The sequence below is a fragment of the Hippoglossus stenolepis genome, chromosome 6, assembly GCF_022539355.2.
Source record: "Hippoglossus stenolepis isolate QCI-W04-F060 chromosome 6, HSTE1.2, whole genome shotgun sequence".
Classification (NCBI taxonomy): Eukaryota; Metazoa; Chordata; class Actinopteri; order Pleuronectiformes; family Pleuronectidae; genus Hippoglossus; species Hippoglossus stenolepis.
In genome coordinates, this window is record NC_061488.1 from 15,043,386 (window position 1) to 15,071,287 (window position 27,902).

Genomic DNA, 27,902 nt, shown 5'->3' on the forward strand with positions numbered 1-27,902 from the left:
TTCCATACTACACACACAAACACTAATAGACTGTGGTGCACTACACTAAACTTTGCTGCTACTCAGACTTACATGACATAAGTCACGAGTCTTGTGGATATATTGTTTGCCTTGTAATTGTGACTTGACTACCTCCTCTACAGTTAATTATGTAGTTTATTATTAGTATTAATATTATTATTGTTTTTTATCCTTACATGTTTCTATTAACCCTATATTATATTGCCTTATCTTTTCTTACTGGCAAAATTTAAATGTGATTTTTAATTTACTCAAACATCTTTATTTGATTACCCACCACTAAAATCAGGACTGGTGTTGAAAGACATCTAAGATTGTGGTCTTAAAGGTTCAGTGTGTAGGATTTAGTGACATCTAGTGGTGAAGTTGCATGTTGCCGTTGAATACCCCTCACCTCAACTTACCCTTCCAAACATGAAAGAGAACCTGTGGTAGCTTTTAGTCGTCATAAAAACTCAAACGGTGTTTAGTTTGTCCAGTCTGGGCTACTGTAAAAAAACATGGCAGCCTGAATAGAGAGGACCCGCTCCTGATGTAAATATAAAGTAGATAATATAAAGGGCCCATTCTAGGGTAAAGAAAAGAACAATTCATACAATTTAGGTGATCACACACTAGTGAAAACATCACTAGGATTATTTTATATCAATTTCTGCCAATTGATCCCTTTCACCTAAATCTTACACACTGGACCTTTTACTAAGCCTCCACCTCAGCCATTCATCCATAGCACTGAATGATCGTTGTCTTTTTTAATCACCTCCACAAGATGGCAGAGGAGAGTAATAAATGGACAATTACCAGAGGTCTTCCAAGCAAATGGTCCAATATCCAAACCCAAGTTGATACAGAAAGAGGTTTATAAGTCATTTTTATCTACGAATTATAATAATAATAATAATAATAATTATAATTATTATATGAAGCCAAGCAAATAGAACTATAAGACAAATGTGAATGACATGTACTGTAGGAGCAACCATCCTTGGACATAAGGGGATGGTGGTTGTGAGCTGTCTGTACTTTTGACAGAGGCAATCTGTTTTTAACACACACATAAAAGTTTGTGAGAATTATTTCTATGCAAAGCAAAAAGTAGCCAATAACATATTTTCATGTTGGAACATGAGACAGTGGTTATTCAGGCGAGGCCGGTATTTGGCAGTGTCCTTATCACACAAACATCATCTGCACCCTGCCGACTGGGAGAGGCTCACTGGATGTAAATCAGATGTCAAGTGAGATGTCACAAACTTCACTGCTATTTGAGATCAGTGGGAGAGACAGGATCCCACTGCAGCAGGGCTCTGCATAAAAGCTGATGTGCAGCGTGGAAACAAGTCAAACAGGAATCTCCACAGTCGGATTCTGTCCAGTAATTGTGCGATAAAATAATTAAAAAAGTCCCTTTAGATGACAACAACAGCACTTGATATTAAAAAGTGTGAACTGAGAAACTGAAATATGTCTGTGATGTTGTGAGGCTCTTCAATGAAACAATATCGCTTTGTGGATGAAGATAATCACACCAGCAATAAAGAAGCATCCAGCATGTGATCTGTCAATGAGGAATCCCTGCTGTATTTATCTTGGCGCAGGATTTACTTTGATAATTGACATCAGGGTGCAACGCTGTTATTTTATTTTAAACCTGTCAGCATCCCGTCAAGTACTCATCCATGACTGATAATGACTTTAATGATGTTTGGAGAAAATGGTGGTTACACTTACCAACATGTATCATCTTCTGTGACTTGGAAGTGTGATAACCTCACTTCATGCAGCCTGTTCGAACAATAGTGGACGCTGGAATCAGGAGTGGTTTACTGGGGATGTGGGCTGCAGGGCCACACTGGCACAGGGCTGGTTGACAGGCCATCATGTGGAGCGTTACAAAGAGATGCATTGTGGGAGGAGGAGGCATGGGTCAGTGGCATCGTGAACTGAACAGGGAACTCAGAGTATCTCATAACCTGAAAGAGAGGCCACACCTTATATGGGAATTCAGCCGACAAGCAGTGTCAGTGTAGTGACATTAATTAGTCGTATTTTATCATGTGCAGGATGACGTGTGAAATGTGGCAATACAATATTTGTGAGTCTCAGCCCTTCGTGTTTTAACTCTGAGGTTGACTTTTTGTCCGTTTGAGAGCCCGTCACATCAGAGTGTAGCAGTCACACTTCTTGTACAGTATAATCCATGGATTAGGCAGATCTGGGAGTGGTGCCTGAAATGACTAGTGTAGGTTGAGGGGTCTGCTCCACTACAAGCTTCTTGTCTTCAGACAGAAGCCACAACACTTGCTGTCATTTCCTTTTATCGCTGAGCTCAGCTTGACAGGTGCCCGGCTGGGGACTCGGGTTTCACACACGCTGACGTCAAACTACACATGTTCATTTCCTGTCTTAAAGTCAAAGTCAAATTATAATCAATAATTTTTACATGACACTTGCTGTTTAGTGTTTTTTTAAAGCTGTGGTACATGGCAAAATATTATAATTTTAAGTTATTTTATTTTAAGTTCATTTTAGTTTAGTTTTAAATTGTTACACAGTTGAATATTGATAGAAATCATCTCATACACCTGTTGTGTTTTCCTCGAAAAGCAAAACTAACTCTCTCAGAAGATGCTCCTGCTTTTACATGCTGACTCAAAACTGATTTGTACACGTGTGTAAATAACAACTTAATTTTGAAGCACCGAGCTACCAGGAAGGTAATCAATCCAATGATCTGTGTGGTGAGAGGATTCACCATTTCAAGGCCTGTGCCCGCAGCTGGACGTCAATCCTCCCTCTCACAACATCAGGGTGTCCTATCTTTGCCTCAACCTCAACATTTACAGCCTTGTGGCACACACTCACGCACACACACACACACACACACACACACACACACACACACACACACACACACACACACACACACACACACACACACACACACACACACACACACACACACACACACAGACGATTAGACATACCTTTCAACTTTTCAACCTTTCCAACCATGTCAGTACGCAGGAAGACGAGAAGTAAAGGTGTTGAGCTGCCTGATCTGTTAAGCAGAGTCTGTGTTCTGGACTAGTGCATCTCTGTAGTCACCATCTGTGCATAAAAGGTATTCAAGGTATGACTGCAGGGAAGGGAAGTTCCTGATTGTAGCCAGTTGAAAAGTCAATGTTTTCTCTCTCAAGTGCTCATACTGACGACTGGGAATGTGCCAAAGAGCCTGTGCAGGCACAAGGGCTCTGAGAAGTTGCAATAATAAAATGTAAAAAATACTGACAGAGATGTATTAGCAGCAAACTGAACTTAGGCTTACACATTTAAAGAATGTCCCACATCTGATTGTTAAATTGTTGCTTCCCTCAGGTAAGAGTGATATTACTACGACGTATGATGGTGTACATTGATATTACATACCATATGTTTATAGATAAATGTAAACAGAGAAGTAAAATATTTACCTCTGAAAGTAAAAAGAGTCATAAACTAAATGCAATATTCAAATAAAATACTGGAACCAAATAAATTGTAACTGTAACTTCCCATCTCTGCCAGGAAACAGCAGAAACTGCTTTTTTAAAAACATCTATAGAAGGTACATTTAATCTCAGTTAACAAAATGATGTGTCACTGTGCACATCTCATTATAATATTTATACATTTTTCTCACATAGGGGTTTTAATAATGCTCAAAGACATTTAACATCAGAGAAAGCTAATAAAAATAAATAACAGTAAATATAAAATACATAATCAAATATTAAAAATCGAATCAAAAATGATCAGGAATAACTACCTGAATTCAATTGTGTAATAATACAGTTGAAGTAACACATTTCCCATTCATGCAATAAAAAATAACAAACAGAATCATTATCAGATTAACAGGAAAAATTGAACACTTATAACACATTTTATAGTTAACTACAAATAACATTTGGTTCAATATTTATCATCATGGCATTATTTTACACATAATTTCAATAATTACATGTTGATTTGAACATGTTAACACACAATAACAGAGCAGATACTTTTGCAATAAACAGCCCCCATATTTAATAACTTTGTCATGTCTGTTTAAACCAGAGAACATCAAGAACAAACACAAGTCTGAGCAAGAAAATACTGCAGAGCATTCAGAAAATGATTGCACTGTGTTGAAAAGAAAAACAAAAGACCTTTAAGCACTTGACGAGTGTATGTGCAAGCGACTGAGTCCTGAACGCATCCAACCAATGTCATTTTATAGCCAGAACATAATAAGTAAACATCTTTCTATGTGAAGGCTGTGTATCATTTGAAAACATGGTCTTGAAATGTTTTTCTTCTTTTTTTCTGGGTGAGACTTGAGAGCCACTTGACATTCGAGAGCTGTAACTCTGCATTTCCTCTTTTGAGACGAGGCCTTTTCACAGCAATAAAGCTGCAAAGATTTACAGATGTGAATGATAAAAAACATGAATTAAATTATTTTCATTTAGTTACTTTCCTGACGATGCTGCTTCATTGTCGCACTCTGTATTAACATGTTCAAATAAAAAAAAAAGACCTTTAAGCACTTGACGCTTCAGTATGTTCAACTTGTCATACAACTTGTCTGAAAATATCCCACCATTGTCATTTTATAGCCAGAAAAGAATAACCAAACACCTTTTAATTTGGAGGCTACGTATCATTTGAAAACATGATCTTGAAATATTTTTCTTCTTTTTTTCTGGGTGAGACTTGAGAGCCACTTGAGGACATTCGAGAGCTTTAACTTCTCATTTCATCTCTTGAAGTCTAATTCCAGCGTTCACGCTCTTTGTTTTTGGCAGTTTTGCCGCATTCTTCATCAGTCTCAGATAGCTCAAACTACACAGATTGTGTTTAGCCTGGCGCCTCACTTCGCTCAAATGACATCAGGAGGTAAATCTAGCTTTCTCTGTGATAGAAAACAGGACAGTGTTTACAGTTTTTCCTGGAACTTTCCTTCCTTTCAGTTTTTATACCGGCTTATGTTGACCACCTGAGCCTTGATGTTCAAGAATTAAAGATCATTATATTTTCTGTCAAAAATGGGATGTTTTTGTGCAGTTTGTGCATTATACTTCATATTCACTTATTCTAGCCCTTCACTGTGTAGCTCTGCTGAATGTAACTCTGTTCCCTGGAAATTAGTTAATGGAATTTATTGATTAATTGAAAAATTATATAAAAGCATTAAAATGTAATTTGAGGGAAACAGGTTTGATGAGAAAAATCTTTGACAACTGAAAACAGCAAATGTTATTGTGTGCATTATTTTTACACATTTATTCTGGAAGCATGATACATTTATTGTCAATGAAACCATGAGATCGTGGAGTTGTATATATTTCTGATGGTCTGACTAAGGGTTCGCCATATGAACTATAGGGACAGAGGCCATTAGGGCCTTGGTCTCCTTATTCTGAGCTTTATTCAGAATATAATGATAAAGGCAATATCCTCAGATCTGAATAACTGCCTTACACATATTTATTGTTTTAAAAAGCAGAGGAACTCAAATTAAATACCTATCCAGTGATAACAATGGCCAATCTAAGATTCCCTCTAATCCTTGCCAAAGACGTACCTTTGCTTTTCCACTAGATGATGACTCTTTTGGAGATCTGTGTTTCCATATCAGTCGAGGGGAGACAGACAGACTGTCTGGTGAGAGCAGGTGATCATTATCTGCCAATCCTCCAGCGGACAGACGGCCCTGCTGTTCATGCCTCGCTGTATATGTGGGAGGTATGCTGAGCCCTGATACCTGCGAATCCTGGAAATACCCAACTATCACGTGCCTCTCAGCTGACACAGTGCATACAGCTTTGTAATAAATACAAATAAAAGCTCCTACAGTTTTATGAATGCATCAGATTTTTGTGGCTGAGCACTCATTCTTTTAAAGTTCACCATAAAGGAAACACATCTCATTAAAGGCGCTTTCATCTTACACCTGCATATAAACATATCTGTTTATAAGACAGATTTCATCATTTGAATAGGTTTTCTCTTGAAGCCTTTGCTCCAATGTAGTAAACATAAGTGGTAACACTTCTTAAAGATCATAGCACAATGGAAAAAAAAAAGTCACTGCAGGTGAGAAAACAGGTTGCACAACTTTCATGGCTTCTTTGTTCAGAGGGGAACAAAAAATAATCCAATATGGTCGCTTTACAATAACATTATTTTTTTTGAACGGGAAGTACGCTGGACCACGATACCTACAAATACTGGAAATACGCCTCTGAGCTGAAACGGTGCATAACACTGCATAAATACGTTAATAAACAAATCCATTCATGACATTTTGTGTCTGTGCATTAATTGTTTTGAAGTTTATGATCAATGACAAGCATCTCATTGAAAACAACCTAAACATCTGCTTGCAAACATATCACGGGGTATGTTAATTTCATCATGCTTCAATCTAATTTTTAAAAAGTGTTTTAACTCCTTATAAGTCATGCAAGAGCAGAATTAAGAGCAAATATTTCAGTAGGCCTATAATGTTATAGATTAAAAAAGATAATTAATGCTGTTCCGTGAGGATGCATTTTCTTAAAGCCTATATGTACACTTAAAAATAACTTTATTTTATTTATTTTTAAGAATATAAAATAAGTTTTTTTTTCTCATTCTTAAGGTGGGGGAATCAACAATTTAAAAGGCAGACAATCACTTATATATGCATCATTCTACAATGTAAATGGACTGCTAGGATCAATAAATAAAGAATAATGTTTTTTGGTTTTACACATGTTAAGAAACTTGCAGTGTGCACCCCTGGGAACAGACAGATGATGAAATGACGAACACCACATATCAAACACCACGTACAGAGGAAGGCCAGTCTTTGATGGTCCGGCTCCAAAGTGGGAATATTGGGAAGATTTTCTAAATAAGTGTAAACACCTTGTTTGAACCTGCAGCTGCACGGCGCGTCCAACACGCAGCCCTGAACAGCGCGAGAAACCCGGCGAGATGAAAGACACCGATAACCACACAGTCGTGTACCTGTGGGAGGAGTGTGTGAGTCGGTGTGTGTGTGTGTGTGTGTGTGAGTGTGTGAGTGTGTGCAAGTGTGTGCTTGTGCACCTGCGGACATGATCATATCGCGGCTCTGACTGCAGCTCCCGACCCAGACCGGACGCACGAGAACCGGACACCCGAGGCTCCGAGCCATGGACGCAGCGGAGACATCCCCCGCCGACCGAGGAGCGCAGCTGCTGGACATCAGCGCCAGCTCGCCCGCCACGGAGCCCAGAGGTGAGCCCGTCACGCCGGAGAAGCCGCCCTACTCATACGTGGCTCTCATCGCCATGGCCATTAAGGACAGCCCGGATAAGAGACAGACCCTGAGCGGCATCTACAGCTTCATCATCTCCAAGTTCCCTTTCTACGAGAAGAACAAGAAAGGCTGGCAGAACAGCATTAGGCACAATCTGTCTCTGAACGAGTGCTTCGTTAAAGTCCGCCGGGAGAGCGGCGGGGACAGGAAGGGCAACTACTGGATGCTGGACCCGGCCTTCCACGAGATGTTCGAGAGGGGCAACTACCGGCGGCGGAGGAGGGTGAGGAGACCCTACAGACCCCCCAGCGTGCCTTACCTGGAGTACCCGGAGCCGCTCTACCTGCCGCCCTACGTGAGCAGCTCCTGGGGTGTGCGGCAGCCCCCGCCCGGCGCGTCCCAGGTCATCACCGGTCACACCCGCTGCTTGTCCCCGGTGAGCTCGTACTGCCCTCCCCCGCACTTCCAGCACCCTCCCTACGGGGCCTACCGCTGCCACCTGCCCGCCGTGCTGGTGCCCCACAACGGCTGCCCCTACGGCGGAGTCACGCAGCCGATGAGCCCCGACGGAGGCACCGTGTCCGTGGGGTGCAACTACCAGCAGTTCCCCTCCTATTCGAGACAAGCGGAGCCGCAGCTCTCCCTCTCGTTTGACCACTAGAGTTTTATTCTGGTGGGATTATTTGACAGCCAGTTCACAGACTCTGAGTTCATCTGTTTCACTATTTCACTTCAGCTGTCAGGTTCCACTTTAACTGTTACTTTGAAAAGGTGTAGGCTAAATCTGTTGACTGCGTGAAACTGTTTCATACGAGTTTTGATAACTTCTCTAAACTTTATTCACTTATCAAGAACTACTGTCAAAGTTCAGTGTTTTGCTTTAGAAATGGCACAGATCAAGTGTGAACTGCAGAAGACAGTTTCTTTGTGTCTGAGGCTCGGTTTATCCCTTTTTTTGCAACCAAGTAAACGTTTTTTTTATTACTGTTTTTTTATTTTATTTTATAATAGGCCTACACAAGTTTAACTATGTTATTTATTTCTTTTCTCTGCCATTATCCAAATGATCTGACCTGCTACATGCAACACAAGGTGACAGTGAAGCACTGATCAGTTTTCATTTAATTGAGAATGTTTACTTGATATAAGATATCTCATGTTTGATAAATAAAATGTTATTTTTGCATTTTATTGTCTCATTGTTTGATGTTGTTTTATATTGTTTGATTTTTTTATATTGTTATTATTATGAATTAACTGTAATACTGGTAGCTATAAAACAAGGTGCAGGGGTGAGATGTAATGCACATTTAGCTGTAGTTTACAAGCCTTTACAGGTATTTACATTTCCTACTTAATTTTCATATTCAACTACACTTGCAGATAAATTGTTTTACTTTTAGATAGATAGATAAAACCATAGATGGATACATTATTGATCCCAAGGGTAATGTATTAGCTGTTGAATTTACATAAATATACCTTTTTAAACCCAACAGCAACAAACCCAGTACACCCTTCAATTCCATTGCTGTCTAATGACTAACTATAACATAAAATAAGTACTAAAAGTCTCTTACTGTAGTGAAGCTGGAAGTGTCGTCGCTCAGTTTTAAGTTCATTGGGGTAAAAGTTAATATTATAATGATATTGTTATTTTTGTGTTCTGCATTATTTTTGAGGTGATCCTCATTGATACCATAGATGTTCTGCCATTCTTCTCGTGTCATTCTTTCCAGCAGTTTTTTTCTGGGGGATTTATTTTTTGCACAACTGTACTTGCTTTTATTGAAGTGGTTTTTTGAGGCTCATGTTTTCATTCTGGTCCATGTGACCTGCTTGTTTCCAATTATACATCATGTATCATAATGATAAAAACTCCTACTCTTCATCTAAAAGTAGCCAAAATAATGTAAGACAGACATGATTTCGATTTTTGTGCACATGAGGGAATTCAGATTTCTTTAATGCAAATAATTACATATTCATAACTGAAGCTGTACAGTGTATGAAATTAGATAAATTAGCTCCATCATTTCCAAATGCTTACACATTAAGGAATTATAAATAATCCAGTATAGGTCTAAATGGTCCATAATGCATTATGAGGACATATATATTTATATTTTACAACGACTACCTGTGCAATTTTACCTAAGCCATATTTAGAATGTTGGAAGTTTACATGTATGAATATTTCTTGTTATTGTGCACATGGTACTATAATTGAAATAGTTATCAACTATTCATAAAGTGCAGTATCAGGGTTTTGCGAGTTCAAGTTACACCGTTAAAACTTCGAGCACCAGAGAGAGAGAGAAAAAAAGTTCACCTCAGCCCCTGAATTGTTATTCAGAGCAGGTGATATCAGCCATTTCTGACAGTGACGTTATCTCCCTCATAGTGTAAAGGTAATTGGACATGTGAACAAACTGTTGGCAGAATGGCTGCAAATACACCACCGCTCTCACCTACTTCAACAATAATATTCACTATTGATTCTGAAAACCTGTGTTTACCTACTCTTTCATGTCAAAGTAGCTGCCATGAAAAGGTCTATTTTGCTCAATCTGTGGAAACCATTCACAGTCTGCTGTTTTGTAAATCAGCGAACACTCCCAACTCGTAATTTCTGTTGTAAATTTCCCTTTTTCCCATTTTCTCAATTCTCCCTGAATGCAGCATTTGACCGTGGGAGCAAACGGGAAACAGCGCTTCCTGTCTCATTCCAACAATGCCATGTCCCCTGACTACTACACTCAGAACTCTGTCAAGTATAGGATTAAGCTCAATTTGAGTGAAGAGAACTACACAAGATCACTACAACCCTGTCTAACCAAGTCCAAATGTGTACTTTTAAGTGTTAGCTTGATCTTAAATTGTTTTTAGTGACGGGTAAGTCGACAATGATTTTCTTGATAAAACATATGGGAACGCGTCCTGCCGGTTACGCGGTTCCGTTTCCGCTCCGGGGCGTGTTCTATAAACCGAGAGTTTGCCGCGTGCTCTCTGCCGCCGTGTTAACACTAAACATTTCTCATGTTTTCTTATTTTGTTGACGGATAATTTCACCACGAAATGGAGGCGTTCAGCCAAATAATGCTGGAATATCCCGAGTTGATGTACGGAGGAGTTGGAGTTACGGCGTTTGCCGCCGGTGGAGCGCTGATATATAAAATCGCTACCAGGTAAATTAACTTGAAGACTGAGCCACCACCGCGTTTGTATTCAGCTAGCTCCAAGCTAACGTCAGAGTTAGCAAACCGCGCTCGGTTGGTAAACAATGGAGACGCTTGTGACATGGTGTTGGCAGCAGGTGGTGTGAGAATATTGCTCCTGAACCAGCGCGAGTGGTGTTTCCATCCACGCTAGCCCAGACGCTAACTTTGCTAGCTGTCGTGCTATCTAACACAGCCTAGTATTGTGAGACCGGCTGTATGGAGAACCGTTAACATGATGTTCATGCTTAAACCTTCTCGTTGCTGGTATTTGGATATAAGCGTGTGCATATTTTATTTTTTTATAAAATAATGGTATTTGTTTTTACTCGACATATTATCAATATAACAAAAATAATTTAAGCACGTCAAGGAACACCAAACAGACTGAAATGATTTCAGACAGCAACCAGTTACCCTACTTTTAAAGTACGAAAAGTTATTCTTTTGTGTAATGATACATTTTATAATACATTTCATAAGGCAGAACAGAAGCTTTAAAATATAAACATATAAAGACAGTAGCATTTGTTGAAACACTAAAATATAAAAAAATAAATATGTAAAGCAACTTTAAGATTACAGTCAAAGAAAACACATGGTTGAAGTAGTTAAAAGTGTCGACAGAGGATCCATTTCTAATATGAAGTGGAAGTTCTCTATTATTTATTGTATTTAAGTCTTGCATGTTGCAAACCTGCACTAAGTGACCCCAGTGAGCAGATAGGAACATCATTTGATAGACAATTTAAAAGTTTAGATGGTACCAGACCAATTTTGGCTAAAAAAAAAAAACAGTGGCAACCAGTAAAGTGATGCTGGTACTGATGTGATATGTTCTCTTTCCTGGTTCTGGTTAAGATTCTAGCTGCAGAATGTTAAACAAGTTGCAGCTAAAATGTGGTCTTTACTGTGGGAAAATATTTAGACCTCAGAAAGAGTCATCAACAGTTCATATTCCATCATGTAAAAACTCCACCTGTTCTTTGCAGAAAGAAGCCGACCCATGCAAGTGTGAACTGCTGGTTCTGTAATGAGAACACAGTGGTGCCCTATGGGAACAAAAACTGCTGGGACTGTCCCAGCTGTGACCAGTACAATGGCTTCCAGGAGGTAAGTCAGAAAAGTACAACACCTGTCAATTATATAATTGACGATTGGGAAATGTGGATTTGTGTGTTCACTGTTTTTATACTACTTTTTGTTTTGATCCGTCTTGTTTTCAGAATGGAGATTACAACAAATCCATCCCAGCTCAGCACAAGGCAGATCTAAACTATGCAGTATCTGGAAGCATTCACTCATCTGAGACACTCAAGACACAGCAGTTTGTCAACTGTCAGATGCTGTTGTGCAAGAAGTGCAATAACAACCAGTCTTTAAAGATCAAGCAGTTGGCGTCATTTATCCCGAGGGATGATGTATGTACTATTATTTTCTGTTGACTTTAATGCACCATGAATTGTTAAAATAGTAAACAGTAAATTTATAATTTTTTTGTTTTTATTGTAGGAAAACTATGATGAAGAAATTGAAGCCTACAAGCACCACCTGGAACAGACCTATAAGTTATGCCGGCCATGTCAGACTGCAGTGGAGTACTACATTAAATATCAAAACCGCCAGCTACGTACAGTGCTCCTGAACCATCAGCTTCGACACTCCCGAGACACCGTCAAGAGCTTTGAAAAGGTCCGTGCACCCCTGATTCAAAACTCCACACACTTGACAAGTGGTGACTTTTTGTATTTGATAATTATTTGGTAATTATTTGTTCTAATTGATAATTAGGAATCCCCATTTAGATTGTTTTTTGTGCATACAAAATAGAATAGTCTGCTTGAGAGATCTAACAAATTATTCTTAAGCATAAACTTCAGCATCTCATAAACGTCCTAATGACTCCAAAGGTGGACTCCTTAATTATCAATTAGAACAAACGTTTTTTGCTCCTTAAACTATGAGCATGACATGTCGGATTAATACAATTATTTGAGAACATCACATGGGGGGGGCAATCTTAAGCAGATGTAATTGATGTGTAATGTGCAGACTTGATAATGGTGTATGCAATGAGCTGCACTAGAATGTTATATGTAGCACAACAGGATGTATAGTATAGACATGTTAGTCTGTCTTATAACATCACTTTGCTGTGAACATTCATAAGCATTCACTCTGTTTAACTCAATTCTGATATGAATTAGTTTGAATGGCTTTCACACTTGCTTGTAGCCTTTATTGAGGTTGAACATAAATCAGCGTAACCCTCCACTGTATATTGTTGCTTGTTATTATAATATGTAAAGATAGTCTAACATTGATTTCCATTTGTTGTGAAACTGTCTGGATTTACTGAAAACCTGTTCTCTCTCCTACAGACCTCCTATCCCCCGTCTTCTCCCATGGGAGTCACACTGTTACGGGCTCTTGCCTTCCTGCTCTGTGCTTTCCTAGTTGCCACATCTTTCTGTGAATTTCCAGACCAGCTTCTTTCACCTAGTGCCCCACAGACATTAAGTGGTGTTGTCACTCCAAAACCCGTAAATGAACCCACCACCAAAAATGAGAGCAGTGGAGACACAACAGTTTGGCAGGGTCTCCTGGAGCTGATCCCAAACACTACCATAGAAGATGCCAAGCTGGTGTGGCAACATGGAAGGGACAACCAGCTGGCTGTGGTCTCTGCTGGCCTATTGACTTGCCTCACGTCTATCTTCTTAGGAGGACCTGCAAGGTAAGCAGTCACCACCTCTTTCTTTGCCTTTGCATCCCAGAGATGTTCAGTAACAACTCTGCAAGTTCATGTGTATCTGTATTTTTAGGCTGAGGAGAATCGATGCTGTGGCCTCTGTCCTGTGGTTCCTCCTCCTGTGCGTCTACCTGGCTGAGAGCTACTTGTCTGGTGCCTCGAGCTGGATGGACATGGCAAAGCACTGTATCATCTCTGTCTGTTGCCTTGTCAGCTTTGCTGCTGCTGTGGCAACTCGCAAACAGGGTCTACGAAGAGGCAAATATCGAAGGTCAGAATCTCAGCAGTAATCTTCAAATTTTGTTTGAAACATGGGATTGGGTAAATCTTCCTCTTTCTGGGAGACATTTGTTTTCACTAGTGAATGACAAACTCAATACATAGGACCATGTGTGTGTGGTCCATGATTGGAAAATATGAATGGTATTACTTGCTTAATGACATCAAAACCTCCTCTTTAAGCAGACATGCACCACAAAGTACACTCGAAAATGTGTTTTAAGGGGAAATTGTGCCGCACATTTAATGTATTCATCTAATTATGTGCATTTCAAATTTCTTATGAACTACAACAAATTTGAGATGGACCGACTTTCAGAGAGGAAAGAAATAAATGCATTTAAATATGTAATTTTAAAAAGCGGTAGGGAAGGAGTTTAGCATTCAAGTACCTGACTAAATTATTATAAGGTTAAAAAGCATTTTGATCTAGTGTAGCTGTGGGTTGAAAATGGTTCACTAACTTAAGCTTCAGCTCGTTGCATGAAATACTAATTTATTTGCGATGACCCTGCAGGTCATACTCAAGGTTTGATATTTGAATAATCACTTACCTCCTTTCTTGCTTCACATCTACAATTTCTGAAAAAAGAATGGCCTTGTGTTAATCACTACTACTCCTAAAACCGTCACTTATTTATGGCAGACATGCATCATTAGTGATGAAGGAACAGATCAGTTCTCAAGGCAGAGCCGGAATATTTAAGTGGATGTGTGGTTACGTGAAGTGGCTGCCACTGCATTTTTTTCTGTAGCGATGAGGAATGTTAACACATGGTAGTCCAAAACCTGGTCTGAGTGCCACTTGAGATCATTCGAAAAAAAGTTGCTTGAGAGAAGCAGTGACTAGTTCATCAATGTTGTTGAACCACTGTAATAGTTCAAATGTTTTGCTGATTGCTGCTGATCTCTGTCCTGTTATTAGGCGCCATCTTTTCCCCGTTTTGAAATGATGGATCACCTTGTAACCTGTAAGCCATTAATGCCAGCATAGCATTTTTGTTTTGTATACAGCACTTACATTCAGGTTAGTTTTATTTACATAGCCCAATATCACAAATTTGCCTCAGAGGAACTATAATCATGTATAAAACACCCTCTGTCCCTAGACGCTCAAATCCGACATAACTGTGGTGTTTTTGTTTCTCTCTGCTGTGCCAAAAGCTGTTGTGTAAATATGGTGCCCCTAGATGATGACCAGGCAGGTGCTTGACTTGTCTTGGCATTTGCTTGGGGTTATCATGCCAGCAGTAGTTTCTGACAGCCTTTTTCTATCAGTTCTTGAAGATGCAAAAATGTATGAAGAGCTCGGCTCTGCAACTGTATATGGTCATTGACAGGAAACTTTCCAAGTGTCATGCAAAACAGTAAGCTAGTGCTATGAGAGTAAAGAGTGGGCTGCACTGGTTGCGTGAGCAGCACTGAAAGTCTAATTTCTCATTTCGGTACAGATGTTATGTTAGAGCAGCCACACTGCCCACATGAGACGTGTTTAGAGAGTCTGGTCTCATCTATTTTCTCCGCAAACCACGTAGAGCTGGGTTTAAAAATGTATTATCTGACTCAAATCGATCTTCATTTTAATGATCCATCCGATATCAATTCATAAAAAGGAGGAATCAATCTTTTAATATATGCCTTTTTCCATGAGTGTACCCATTTTAAATAAGAACAGGGAGTCAGAGACAGAGTATAGACTGTGCCGTCCTTTGTCCTCCCTCCACATTACGTCACCTCACGTTACCTGCGCCTTCACCAACACACATCGCAAGTTATTGGGACCTGATCGGATCATGAATCATCTTTCCGGTCACTTAAACACGGATGTCCTGACTCTGCATGTTGTGTGTAGCAGGTGAACTACACATGCACATGTTTTTATAGACGTGTCTTATAAACTCTAAAGTGAGTCAACAAAAACAAAGTAAACGTCAGTACTGTTTAGGTCCTAATAAATTGTGATTAGCGTTGCGCTCAAGTCTAAATTGAGCGCAGGTCAGTGGAGGGATGACACTAAGACAGGAGACTCTGAAATGGTAAAAGACGACCGGACCTTTTTAATGTGCGGCTGTCCTGAACCAGCGGTGATTAAAGTTATGCAGTGGCGGGACGTCGCCAAAAAATTTACATAGTGGAAAACTTATCAATTATGTTCTGTGTCCGCATCGATGCACAGTCGTCCGCATCGCGATGCATCAGTAAAAAATACTTCCTGTACCTGTTTTTAAGTCAAAGCATATTCAAACTATAGAGTCCTAGCATTAAGTTGAGTACTTAGACCTCCCTTTATTCAAGGAAATACAGTAGTTCTATCCGAAACCTCACGTAGCAGCTAATCAGCAGACACGTTCCCTTTATGAACAATAGATGCATGTGAGATGCAGCAGATCAGCGACGTAGCCACGCAGCCGTCACAGTGCGTCCTTGGTGTTCAACGTTTTTTGTGTGACTTGTGTGAAGTATTGTTTTATCTTAATTGTTGTATTTATGTAAGAAACTCAACAGCATTAGAAAGAGTTGCACAAGTGAGAAGTTGGGCCGTCATCTTTTATTCTACTTGAATAATCTGCTAAATGCTGCTTTACCACTAGCAGCTAAAAATTCTAAGTTTCAGTAGCACCTGCATGTCACTTCACTTGATCCCTTCCATTAACACTGATTGAGTTGCATGTGTTAACATTTAACCTTGCCAATGTATTTCCATTAACCTATTTTTATTTGTGTTGGAATGTACTGAGTGTAGCAGGATATTTATTTACCAGTACTGTGAATAAGTATTACAAACTAATAGCTGTAGAGCGTGAACATAGATTGAATTTGATGGCTATTGTATGGGTTAAATTGCATGTTGTGTTTGTGTTGTAGATGAACCTATGTTCTCAAACTAGTGCCACTGGTACTGTAGCCTTGAAGCTTTAAATAGTGAAGTATTGCCTAATTTAAGACACTATAGATGCAGTTGTAGGTTACGAGGATCGTATTGATTTGGTAAAATTTAGGACTGAAGTTACCCAAAGAATAAGAATGTGACTGAAATTGCACCTGCTCTTGGTTTGGTTGCTTGAGGGAAAAACAAATATTGACCTAGAGTCTCTTCTTTTTAAATTGTTCATTAATGTATCATGTATATTTGCATCTTGACAAAGATTATCATCTAAATCAAAACACATGCATTTCTAACCTAATGTCGGCAAGATAGCTGAAAGTATATGAACGAAGCATGGTGAACTGTAGAGGAGTTGTGATGTGTCTAAGTTTTAATGGACTGAATACTGACAGTAGAAAGCTCAATGGTCTGCACCTGGTGGTGTGTGTCTTCTCATACTTTAAATATTGATATATTTTTGCTGTTCGTGTAAGATACAATTTTTTAAAATGTGTTATCTTTGCCAATGTTTCGATGCTGTGTTGTACAAGCTCACTTAAAATCTCTAGTGTCCATGTTTGTTATACCATGATACAAGGATGAGAGTAAGTGCGTGAACCCTGAGGCATTATTTGTTTTTTTGGATTAAGTGATCATTAAATGTGATTTGATCTTCATCCAAGTCAGAAGTAAACACAAACATAGGTGAAGCTAGTCTCACTTTCTGCTGCTGCAGATCAGACCTATACAACGTTCAGGATTCATTTTCTGCAGAACTGCTTCAGCTCAGCCAGATTAGTAGGATCATGTCTGGTGTGAATCACTCTCTTGATCACTTCACAGAATCTCTAATGGGGTGATGTCTGGGCTTTGACTGGTTCAATTCAGAAGGCCCCTTGATAAACTGGGGAATTGATTTTTCCCCTTGATGGTCTCAAGCTGTCCAGGCCCAGTGGCAGCAAATGTTTCTCCCTTCATCCTACTTTACCTTTTGAATGACTTGGATGAAGATCTGACCGTATTTTAAGACATAAATAAAAGTAATTTCAAAAAGCTCTTTTCAAGCCACTATGTATTTATAACATATGTAGCCAAAGTTTGTGGCTATTTTTTAAGAGTTTCTGTATCTACCTGAGGAAATGACTGTAACCCCACACTAAGCATTTAGCACTGGAAGCACTACGTTGTAGCTTTTATGGTATTCAATTTCAATATCGCCATGAACATATATGATGGCGATAAAACTACCTTTTTACTGATGTAAACCATGAATGTCTTTTTTAACCGTCCTGTATTGGTCTAGAGATCCAGTATGTAGCTGAACTGTGATCATGGTTAAGTTTTACCGAAGTGTTTAAATTTGTGTGTGTTGCAGAAACACTAAAATATTGATATGCCAAGTTTTGGTACTTTTCAAGACAATTAAAGGTAGAGTAAGCAATTGTTCAGAGTACACCCAACCCCCTTTTAGTCCTCTTTCAGGAGCACCACCCCCAAATTCATGGTTACGAATTGCTATGGCAACAACAAAATGGCGGAATCCGGACTGCGATATAGGCGAGAAAGTCGACATGCTACAAGTTTGTTGTTCGTATTGGTTTAACGAAACTGCATTGACAGAAGAGTTGAGTGTAGGTTTGTAGGTAAGCTAATTAGGAAGCAAACGTTACAGACATTGAACAGAGCAATACTCCCCCATATCTTCTCTTCTCTCCTTTGTCCTGTGCATGAGCATGAACGCCCCATGTTGCTGATTGACTGTAATTGGGTTGTGTGGCTTTGTACATGCTACATTCACTGAAGGTGACAAAGTGTCGCACCATAATCGCTTACTCTACCTTAAAGCAATAACTTGCAACTCCAACCTTTAGTACAAATAAGCTAATGAATATAGATATGTCAGTTAGATTATTTACTATGCATGTATGTATACATTCTATTGCATCCATGGAAATGAAGCTCCATCCATGTGGAAAGGCTTCCTGCAACATACCCAAATGAAACAATGTTTTGGCTGCTTACATGTTGAAGTGGGGTGTCTTGCTTGTATCAAATTTTAATGCTTGCTGTATATGGAAAGTAATAAATACGTGATGACTGGATATGTCTTCTGCTTTTTTTTTTTTGTTCAACTTAAACACAGTATCCACTTTGTGTGTTTTTTCTGTCTGGTTTGAAAGGAAAATATCAGCTTAATGTTGGCCATGACAGCTGGATATTATTTTGTAGCTTGAGTGCCACTAAAAACAACTACAAGTATAAAAATAAATAACTACTTTGACACAAAACATGTATTGGCCACGGACCATGTGGTGTTGTGAAAGTGTGAGCCGTGTTGCTGAGCAGCGTTTCTCATGTACCTCTTGTTCTCTTGGCACTTTCACCTGCTGTGTGTTGTCAGACAGCTGCGGCAGCATTTTAGCGACAGCCTCGCCGTACACTGCTGCCGTCAGTTAAGTGCCCAGATTAAATGGATATTAGAGCTGTGTGGTAGAAAGTAGCTGCACTGACTCGATTTTAGACACTTGTTCTCTACTCTATTAATATCGTACTTTGACAATAGTACGATAGTGGAACGAAAACTGATTAACACGATCTTAAACTGAAAATCCCTAATGTTCCCCATGGATGTTTACACCAACTAAATGATATGCTATGGTTTTGAAAGCTTTCATTGATGATTTTGATATCTGGTAGTAGACCGTTGCATTGCTCTTGTGTTGCAGATACCTTGCAGGCAGCTCTGCGGCGCCCCCCTTCAGCAGCCAGCTTCCTCTGCTCGCGCCTGACCTGGCTGAGGCCTTCATCCCCACCCCGCCCCCGAACCTCTCCAAGCTCTTCAGCTGCCAACAGAGTCGCCGCCTGTGCAAAGATTCCCCTTCCTCGCTGCCTGGGCGACTCAGCAGGGCCCTCTGCCTCGGCACCATCCCCTCATTCAAACGGACAGGTAACAACTAAATTCATTTTGAAGTTTTTCTCTGTCTTTTGGTATAATCTGAAGATGACGTTTTCATTGATATAGTTAAATTTCAGTTATTTGTAATTGTAGTGTGAATTTCTTCAACAGGGGCAGATGGGAATTTTCAGCCCACCTCTGTCTACACCTCATGTTGCAGTGGCTGCTCAGAAAAGTTAGATTTTAAGTTGCTTCTTACATTGCACTGCCTTGTATACAAGCGAGATTTAAAATTGATTATATTCAGTTTCTGCTTCGCTGCATTTAATTAGGTCATAACACTGTTTCCAAAAAATATGACTGAAGGGTATGGCATTTCGGCTGCAGAGATTAATGTTAAATGCTGAGGTGCATCTTTTATTTTTTCACCATAAATTATAAAAATAATTTAAATAATTGTCACATCTGGAGGGCAAAATGGTGTCACGCGTGTCTCTGGCATTTCTTTAGTGCCATTCCATATCTATTGGGCATCATATACGCTGATACCAATATTTACAGTGAACGAATATTTTGCTTACATTTTGGCAATATATCAGTTTATTTTTATTTGGTATATTTTGGATGATATTGCACAATAATTAGCATTTACATTTATGTAAGGGATGTGATTTTACACTAGATGGTTTTGTTCCTCTCCTGGGTGTGGGCGCAGCTCAAAACTAACACTCCCCCAAAACAGAAAAATAAACTTGTCCCCATGCTGACGGTCTGAGACCACCCTGCCTATCGGTCGTGTCGCTGATGGGCTGGTCAGGTGGGAGGGAGGTGCCACCCATCTCTCCGGGCCTCGTCTGACCTCACTCCTCACGGCCCCATGCACAACATTTTTTCTCTCTCCTTTACAAGCAGCACTTCGTTATAACAGTGAACTGAATTTTGTATTGTTGACGGCCATCGGAAAACTAAACCTTTATATTTTAAGAAATCCTAAACAGATGTTTTTTATTTTTCTTCTTACAATTCATCCAACTGAATCAACAAATGAACCATAGTTAAATATCAGTCAATTATAAAACTGTTATTTTATTATAACCATGGAAATATCATGAAGTTGCCTACTTTTATTTGGTCTTTTGTTTCTGACCAACTGACTCAAACTGGTTGTGATTAAAATGGTGTGATTGTATTTTGTGTATTTTCAGATTCTGGTTACCTGTTTAGCGGAAGCAAACCAGCCTCACAATATAAAGACTCCCCGCCTTCAGGTATTTAAACTCCAGGTGTTTTCTGGACCTTCTCCTCATCCCTGTGTTTTAAATAATTCCTATCCCCTTGTGATTGACATTTTTACTGTTTTTCTTTTGCCACAGACTACTTTTCACTGAAGTCTGGGAGCCACCCATCATCTCCCAGTCCATCTCCCACTCCTTCAATAGCTGGGTCATGTACATCCAGTCTTTGTTCTGCCAGACAGCGCCGCCCCCTCATCAGCCCTGCTCGCCTCAACATCTGCACTCAGAAAATGTGGCTTTTCACAACGGAGCCAGAACCTAAGCATTCACCCCCGCCCACGTCTCCTCTATATTCCACTGTAGGACCGGCCTCTCCCCTTTACAGTGGCTGCTTTTCACCTGACACATCACCCTTCCAAAGCCAGAGCGGTAAGTACACCTGATGTTCAACTGTTATAAGATGTTTGTAAAGGGGCTGTAGCAAACGGCACTGCCGCAGTCTCATTTATGATACTGCCACCTCACCAGATGGCAAAATACAACATTCTCAAATCTTAGACAGAGAAAAGATTTCATATTTATGTACACATGATGCATGATGTCATGATTCACCTGGTTGCAGATTTGAGTGCGAGAGACAACAGTGTCATTGATGAGGAAGAGAGGAGCGAGATATGCAGCTCGTCGGGGTCCTCCGCCTGTGTGGTCGGCACAACAACACAGGACCCGGAAAGCACTCCCCCACCGAAAGGTAAGCTGGGCTAACAGGGCGAAGGAAACTGTGTCTATCTAAAGTTGAATTCATATTCAGTTTTGATTTCATGCCTGCCCCTCATCATAGTGCTGGGTCTTCTCAAATAAATAACGTATTTAAAGGATACTTATGCATTTTTCAAATCTTTAAACAATTCTCACTACAGTACGTTGAAATCTTTATCTGATGCCTTTTTTATCAGATCCCTGTCTGCACTTCTGCTGATATTTTTTAATACACAACATTTATTTTACAAAATATCTCCATCCAGACGAGAACACAAAAACCAATACAAATGCTCAAACAAACATGCCAGGCCAGTAGGTGGCGTTAAAGTCTACATCAACAATCTGTCAAATAACAGAGAAGTGAATTTATTGAGTGAGTTTTTTGTTGTTTCGGACACATGTTCATTACATAAAGCAACAGTGGGCATTCAAGAATTAAGCTGTGATGTCATAGGTTCATAAATGCTCATTTTACATGTAGACACACATCAGAAAATTAGAAGGTGTTTGTAAAAATCTTTTTTTTTAGTGACTTAAAACGCTATTTTCAATTTGTATTTTCAATTTGTATTTTCAATTTGTATTTTCAATTTGTATTTTCAATTTGTATTTTCAATTTGTATTTTCAATTTGTATTTTCAATTGTTTTAAATTACACTGTCAGGCCTGTAACATAACTGTAAACCATATTCAGTAAATAAGGAACCTTCATGCCACTTAGATGCACAATGATGATGAAATGTATTTTCTCTATGATTCTCCAGGTTTTCTGAAGCGTCTTCTCTTCCCGGGGCTGTTAACAGTGAGCCTGACAACCAACCTGGTCTTCGCCGGCCTTTGTATCTACTACTACTGGAGATGATTTATGTCCTGCCCCACTTCCTCTGCATTGGCCCTACCCCTAGACATGAAGTGCCTCTACCTAAGAGTGTCTCCCACCAAACAGAGCCACGAGGGAGAGGGCTAAAATATGGAGCTAAATTCATGCCAAAACTTAACAAACAAACAAACGAGCTGTATTTTTAAACACTGTGTGGTTTACCAATACACAACCCCATTAACAAACTAATGCTTTTTGTTTTTCGCCGATCCAAAACGCACCGGACAAACAAATACACTACATATTTCTAATAAATGATGTTTCAGAAACAAAATTTCATACAAAATCAATCCAGTCCAAAACTACGCAGTAAAAGTACTTCATAGTATTTGTACAAATAGTTTGAAATCTTCTTATTGCAAGAACATGAAGCTCATAAACTACCAATGGAAGAAATAGTAGTGTCCGCTATCAGAGGAGATAATATCCGACTTGGATTCACTTCAAGTTACAGTTGTGGGACTTCTAAGTTGAAATTTCTCTAAATTCATTAACTATTCAAATTAAGTGGGTGTTTTATTTATATGAGATACATTTGTGCAAATATAATCAGATTTTCATATTATGTATTTTGTATCTACTCTGTTAACGTTATTTTGAAAACTGGAAGTAGTCGCTTGATTCTATGTGTGAAACAAAATCCATTAGTTTGTTAATGGGGTTTTGTATTTGCAAACCACACTGAACGGTAGGGAAGTTGTAAAACACGGTTTGTTTAAGTTTTGGTATGAATTTAGCCCCATACTAAAAAATCTTCACCTAGGAATCGAGACCACTCACTCCGTCATCTGCAGCCAACCAAAGTTATTACAGTGACAAACAATATCCACCAACATTATAATAGTGACTCATTTGACAACGGCAGGACTGACGGGACAGATTGATCTATTGATCAATAGTCAGTCTGCGTTTTTATGGTTATTTCAATGTAACGTTAGTCCTGTCCATAGAAACTGAAAACGTTATAACATGAGCGGGGAAGTTCATTTCAAACTTCATATACAGGACACGGGAGTAACGCATGTTACTTTCACTCAGACTGTTTACATGCTTGTTTTGACAGTATGAAAAGCGACTTACGTTTTTAATTTGGTACTAGATTAAAACAAGATATTCCGCTGAATTTTTTAAAGAAATTTCATGGTTATTTTTCAAGATTTCATACTTACATTTATGAGCATTTTACCCGCCGCGGTCGCCATGTTGATTCGCTTTGTCCGTTCGTAAAACATTTGGGAAATATACTACGGTGGGAGGGCTCGATGGCCACTAACCCTACATCCCATAGAGAAGTGGGACAACACTACCCCTTCACGGCCATACACAAAAACTAAGGGGTAGGGCCAAGTGGTAGAGCTGAGGGGTGAATTGGTACAGGGCTTAAATATGGGTCTGCTGCAGTCATGTCTTTAGACCTGGAGGTCGTTCAGGAAACATCAGATCCTGGCACTTGTCTGTTGGTGTTAATCCAAAATACAGACATCAGCCGATGGATTTCAATCAGTCGGATTGAAGTGACAAGAAAACTATGGAAATGAAATGAAATATTGCCCTTTTGAATCTATTGATGGCTTGAAAACATTTTTGGCTTTCGTCAACTCTCTTAATTATGACAGCTGGTACGTTTTGGAGAGTTTGCATTATGGAGGGAATCAGGCCCAATAGAGATGTCTCTAATATAAGCCTGCCCAAAAGGCTTTTATCTAGAGAATTTATAATATACTGATTGGGATGAGTGCATTATTTCTCCCTAATGAACAACAGTTCTATTACTCTACAGCAGCCAAAACATTGGAGAGCATTCAGCAGCATGTTACATTTGTGTTGTGGGTTTTGCATTTTTTAAAAGTTGTACATATTTTCACTTTGTAAAGTCAGGATTACACAGCAGTGGTGTTTGCGATTGTCTTTCTATGTACAGGCGGGTGACAAGTTAAAGGTAAAACCAACATGAAGTGTCTTAGTAAGGTGCCGCAGACCATGACTGGATGTTAATTCCTTAGTTGTATCCTGCAGTACCGCTGTGTGGAAGCATTTTCATTCACTGTTTCTCCACATGTTTATTCAGGTTTTTTATTTGAATCCATCACCAATGTATTTAATTCTACCCTGTTATTTTGTTTCATGGTTTACAGTCAAGATTTTTGATATCAGGGTCATTTAGATCTCAACACGTGTCACAGGAACAGAAACTTCTTTCATCAAACCATTTGATTCTCTGATATGTTCATTAGTTTGTAAATGTGAGAAAACCCCCATGGTCAAGTGCAATATTTACAAAATGTATTTTTCTTAATTTATATTAAATTCACATCTACTTGACATTTTCCATTTAAAAAAAAAAAAAGTGAACAGACTGTAAAATGTACGCAGACTTTTCTTAAAACTCTACGCATCAAATCTGGTAGATTGTTGCACTTGTTTTTCTGAAGTGTGTTTTTTTTTGTGCGCTTGGTTGTGTTGTGTTTTGAATGCGTCAAATCAAATGTATGAGCACAGATGTTTGATTTATGGTTTGCGTCAATGCCAAACATATGTTTTACAAAAAGTTGTACGTTTGTAAAATGTGTGTAAACAGGATACAGTGAGCTTATTTCCCATGTAAAACATTGTATGTTGTTGTTTTGGGTGTTTATTTTCTCATTAAGAGTTTTTTATTGTCGATTAACCATGCACCTGGTTTTAAAATCAAGAATAATTACTGAAACGAATGTAAACTAAAAAAAACTAAAACGTTTGTGAGAAGAACTTACTACTGAAAGACTGTTAACTCAAACTCAATTAGTCAACCTTACAATTAATATTTTGTTTAGTTTTTTAAAGCTAATACAACCTTTCAACTTACTGGATGCAAAGTTGTGCATTTGTACGTGATGTGTAACCTGGTGTAGGTTTTTGTTTTTCCTCTGAAGGGGCTCATTCATTGAAAGTTGGTGTACATGTTGAAGTGTAACTGTTCTGTCGTGCTTAACTCCTGAATGAGACAAACCTCATGGTTCACTCTCAGAAATTTATTTTTGAATTTGTATTTATTTTTAAAGTTGTATTTAACGTGTAATTAAGACATTGTGGATCTTGTGATCACATCACTGTTCTGTTAAATCAAGGTTGTTCCTTTCACAGTCTTTGACAGGAGGTATGAATAAATGTTCTCTGTGTTGATATTTTCACTAATTGTTTGAAGGTTTATTACGATGTCCGGTGCAAATGTTTATCTGCAGGAGCTGTTTGGTCTGTGTGATTGTAAGAAACAACGTTGGCTTGTTTCAGTTGGACCAATACTTTTTAAATAAAGTGTTATATTTCTAGTTATTTTTGTGTTCTGCAGCTCACAGGTACAAAAATCTGCTCTCCTTGGTGATATGTGATAAATAGATGAATGCTTTGCTAATATCGCCCTCTTCTGGCATCATCAGCACATTTTACCTTCAGCAGCACCTTCCCCTCTTTAGATGTGTATTCAATCTGATGAATACACATTTGTTTAGGATTTCAGTCAGATAGCTGTTTTATAAACTGAAAACCAAAGCCTTCTGGGAGTTTGCATATGTTGCCATAGCAATGAAAGCGTGGTTTCATGATCGAGCATGTGCATTACTGACCGAGTACTTAAGGACTAAATAAACAATCATTCAGAAATTTAGTTATTTTATATCCCTGCACTCTGATGTACTGTATGTGTAGAGAAATTAATCATTAAACCTTAATTAGTCAGACTTGAGTTGAAACGGTCACACTCTGAACTTCAAATCTTCTTTATATCATCACAGGTCAGTTGTGTTTAATTCCTTGTTTCCTTTTCTTATATGCTGAGCTCCATGGCTTTGACTCACTCACCTCATTAACTGTTCCGTTCTCACGTACTCGTCAGGTTCTGTGCTGATCCTCTTTACCTTGTACCATGAGTCTCATCTTCTCTGTTATCTTCTCTCTGATGTCCGCATATTTCACAAGTCTTGATCAGATCAAGATCTAACAATGGCGGAAATGGAGAGACTTTTTTTTTAATAGAATGTAATATTTACAGTGAAAATTACTAAATAATTTCTATAATATTGTATCATATAACAGGCATACACATAATTAGTAGCTCTGCTAGTGCCAATGGCTTTGTGAGGCTGTACTGCGGCATGAAGCAGTGGTTTGTCTTAAATGCTAATTCCACATTCACAGCGACAACGTAAAAAAAAAAACGGCCGTTTAACTGGATCCCAAATTGAATTTCTACTTTGGGTCATGACCCACCCCCCCCACAAAATTTCATGGAAATGGGTGGAGTAGTTTTTTGCGTAATCCTGCTAAAAAACAGTGACACAAAAAAACTAAAGATTATGTTTACCCCCTTGGCAGAGGTAATAATCCTCATTACTATTATTATTAGTTATTGTATCAAGTTAAAAGCTAAGTTAAGCTTTTAACTACAATTCATTTAATTATAACAGTTATATCTAAACCGTTTCATTCAAATTCTTGCAGAAGTAATATAAATTCCAACCCTAAAGTACAGTATTGGTGTCTAACTTGAATTCATATCACAGTCAGTTTGTAAAACAGACTCAAGTAACAAAAGGTTCAGCTGTGCAGCTTGTTTGCAGACGGGGATTTCTGGCCCAGAGTTGAAAATAGGTTTAGTGACTGTTGAGAGGTGACGGCTGGGAAACAGGCTCATACAGTGAGTCTGCAGCTCAGGCCCAAAGTTTCTCTTCTGCACAATCTCTTCCTGTTTTCACCAGCTGGTCTGAACTGCATTCACAAACACACGAGAACCAGAGTCGGCACGATCTTAATACAGGCAAACAGCAGGGACGCCTTTAAGACATTGTTCAACAGGAAAATAGAGTTTTCAGGTGAGGTTGTCAGGGTTAGTTGGTACACGCTGAAGCATTAACACCTGCAAACCAAACTGACAAACAGAACTGATTGCCACATATTTTGCATATTTTTGTGGAGCTGTAACATATCTGGCTAAGACATAATCTGACCTTAATATCAACTGAAAAAATTTACATTTGAGGTGTGCATACTGAGGGTGAATAGTTGTAGTGTCATGTTGTTGATGTCGGCCCCATCATTTCCCCTTTCTACTACTGCGGTTTGTGTTCCACTTGTATGTGAGTCGTGTCATTGTTAACTACTTTCTCTTTTATTTTATTGAGCATTTTACACGGCACTGGTACTTATCCACTCATTTATTTGACCTGCTTTCTTCTAAACCTGACGTTTTATGACCTGTCTGTTTTTAACTTGCCGCCTTTGTAAGATATGTTTTGCAAAGTGCTCTATAAATAGAGGTTACTGTGTTGAAGTAATGATGAAGGAAGGGAAGTTTCCCACTGATTCTATTTTGATGACAAACATCCACCTCCTGAAAACTCCAGTCAATAATAAAAGTGAAGTTCACTTTGGTTAACTGTGAAGTTTAGGAGTTGTCTGAAGATTTGAACTTAGAATGCATTTTGTAATTATAAGAATTTTTTTTTCGCAAACATTTACAGCACAATTTATTTTTCACAAAATTATTCTTTATCATGTCTGTTTATTTATATCTGCATTTTGGAAATGTCTCTACATTTTTAGCCTCTCTCTGTGTTTTACGATGGCTGCATTTTCTTGAATGCACACGAACAAGAGTTTCACATGCAGTCACGTTGCAGGGGGCCAGACTTTCTGGGCCACGA

General features: G+C 38.9%; 2 protein-coding genes and 1 long non-coding RNA gene across 3 annotated transcripts; 2 read left to right on the forward strand and 1 right to left on the reverse strand.

Annotated features, from left to right (window-relative positions):
- Positions 1-1,641: 1,641 nt before the first annotated feature.
- Positions 1,642-5,746, reverse strand: LOC118111414. The gene is made up of 3 exons (XR_004697090.2): positions 5,633-5,746; positions 3,009-3,132; positions 1,642-1,994 (listed from the first exon to the last, which is right to left on the reverse strand). It is a non-coding gene; the product is annotated as an uncharacterized LOC118111414 (long non-coding RNA).
- A 1,369-nt stretch (positions 5,747-7,115) lies between these two features.
- Positions 7,116-8,525, forward strand: foxl2l (forkhead box L2-like). Its single transcript, XM_035159581.1, has one exon. It carries the CDS (start codon positions 7,230-7,232, stop codon positions 7,995-7,997), a length of 768 nt encoding a protein of 255 aa, XP_035015472.1. The 5' UTR covers positions 7,116-7,229; the 3' UTR covers positions 7,998-8,525.
- A 1,776-nt stretch (positions 8,526-10,301) lies between these two features.
- On the forward strand, positions 10,302-25,536 carry tmem201 (transmembrane protein 201). Its single transcript, XM_035159199.2, has 11 exons — positions 10,302-10,524; positions 11,547-11,667; positions 11,781-11,975; positions 12,067-12,246; positions 12,936-13,291; positions 13,380-13,577; positions 19,178-19,398; positions 20,553-20,615; positions 20,721-21,011; positions 21,205-21,333; positions 22,109-25,536. Exons 1-11 carry the CDS (start codon positions 10,415-10,417, stop codon positions 22,204-22,206), a joined length of 1,962 nt encoding a protein of 653 aa, XP_035015090.1. The 5' UTR covers positions 10,302-10,414; the 3' UTR covers positions 22,207-25,536.
- Positions 25,537-27,902: the final 2,366 nt, after the last annotated feature.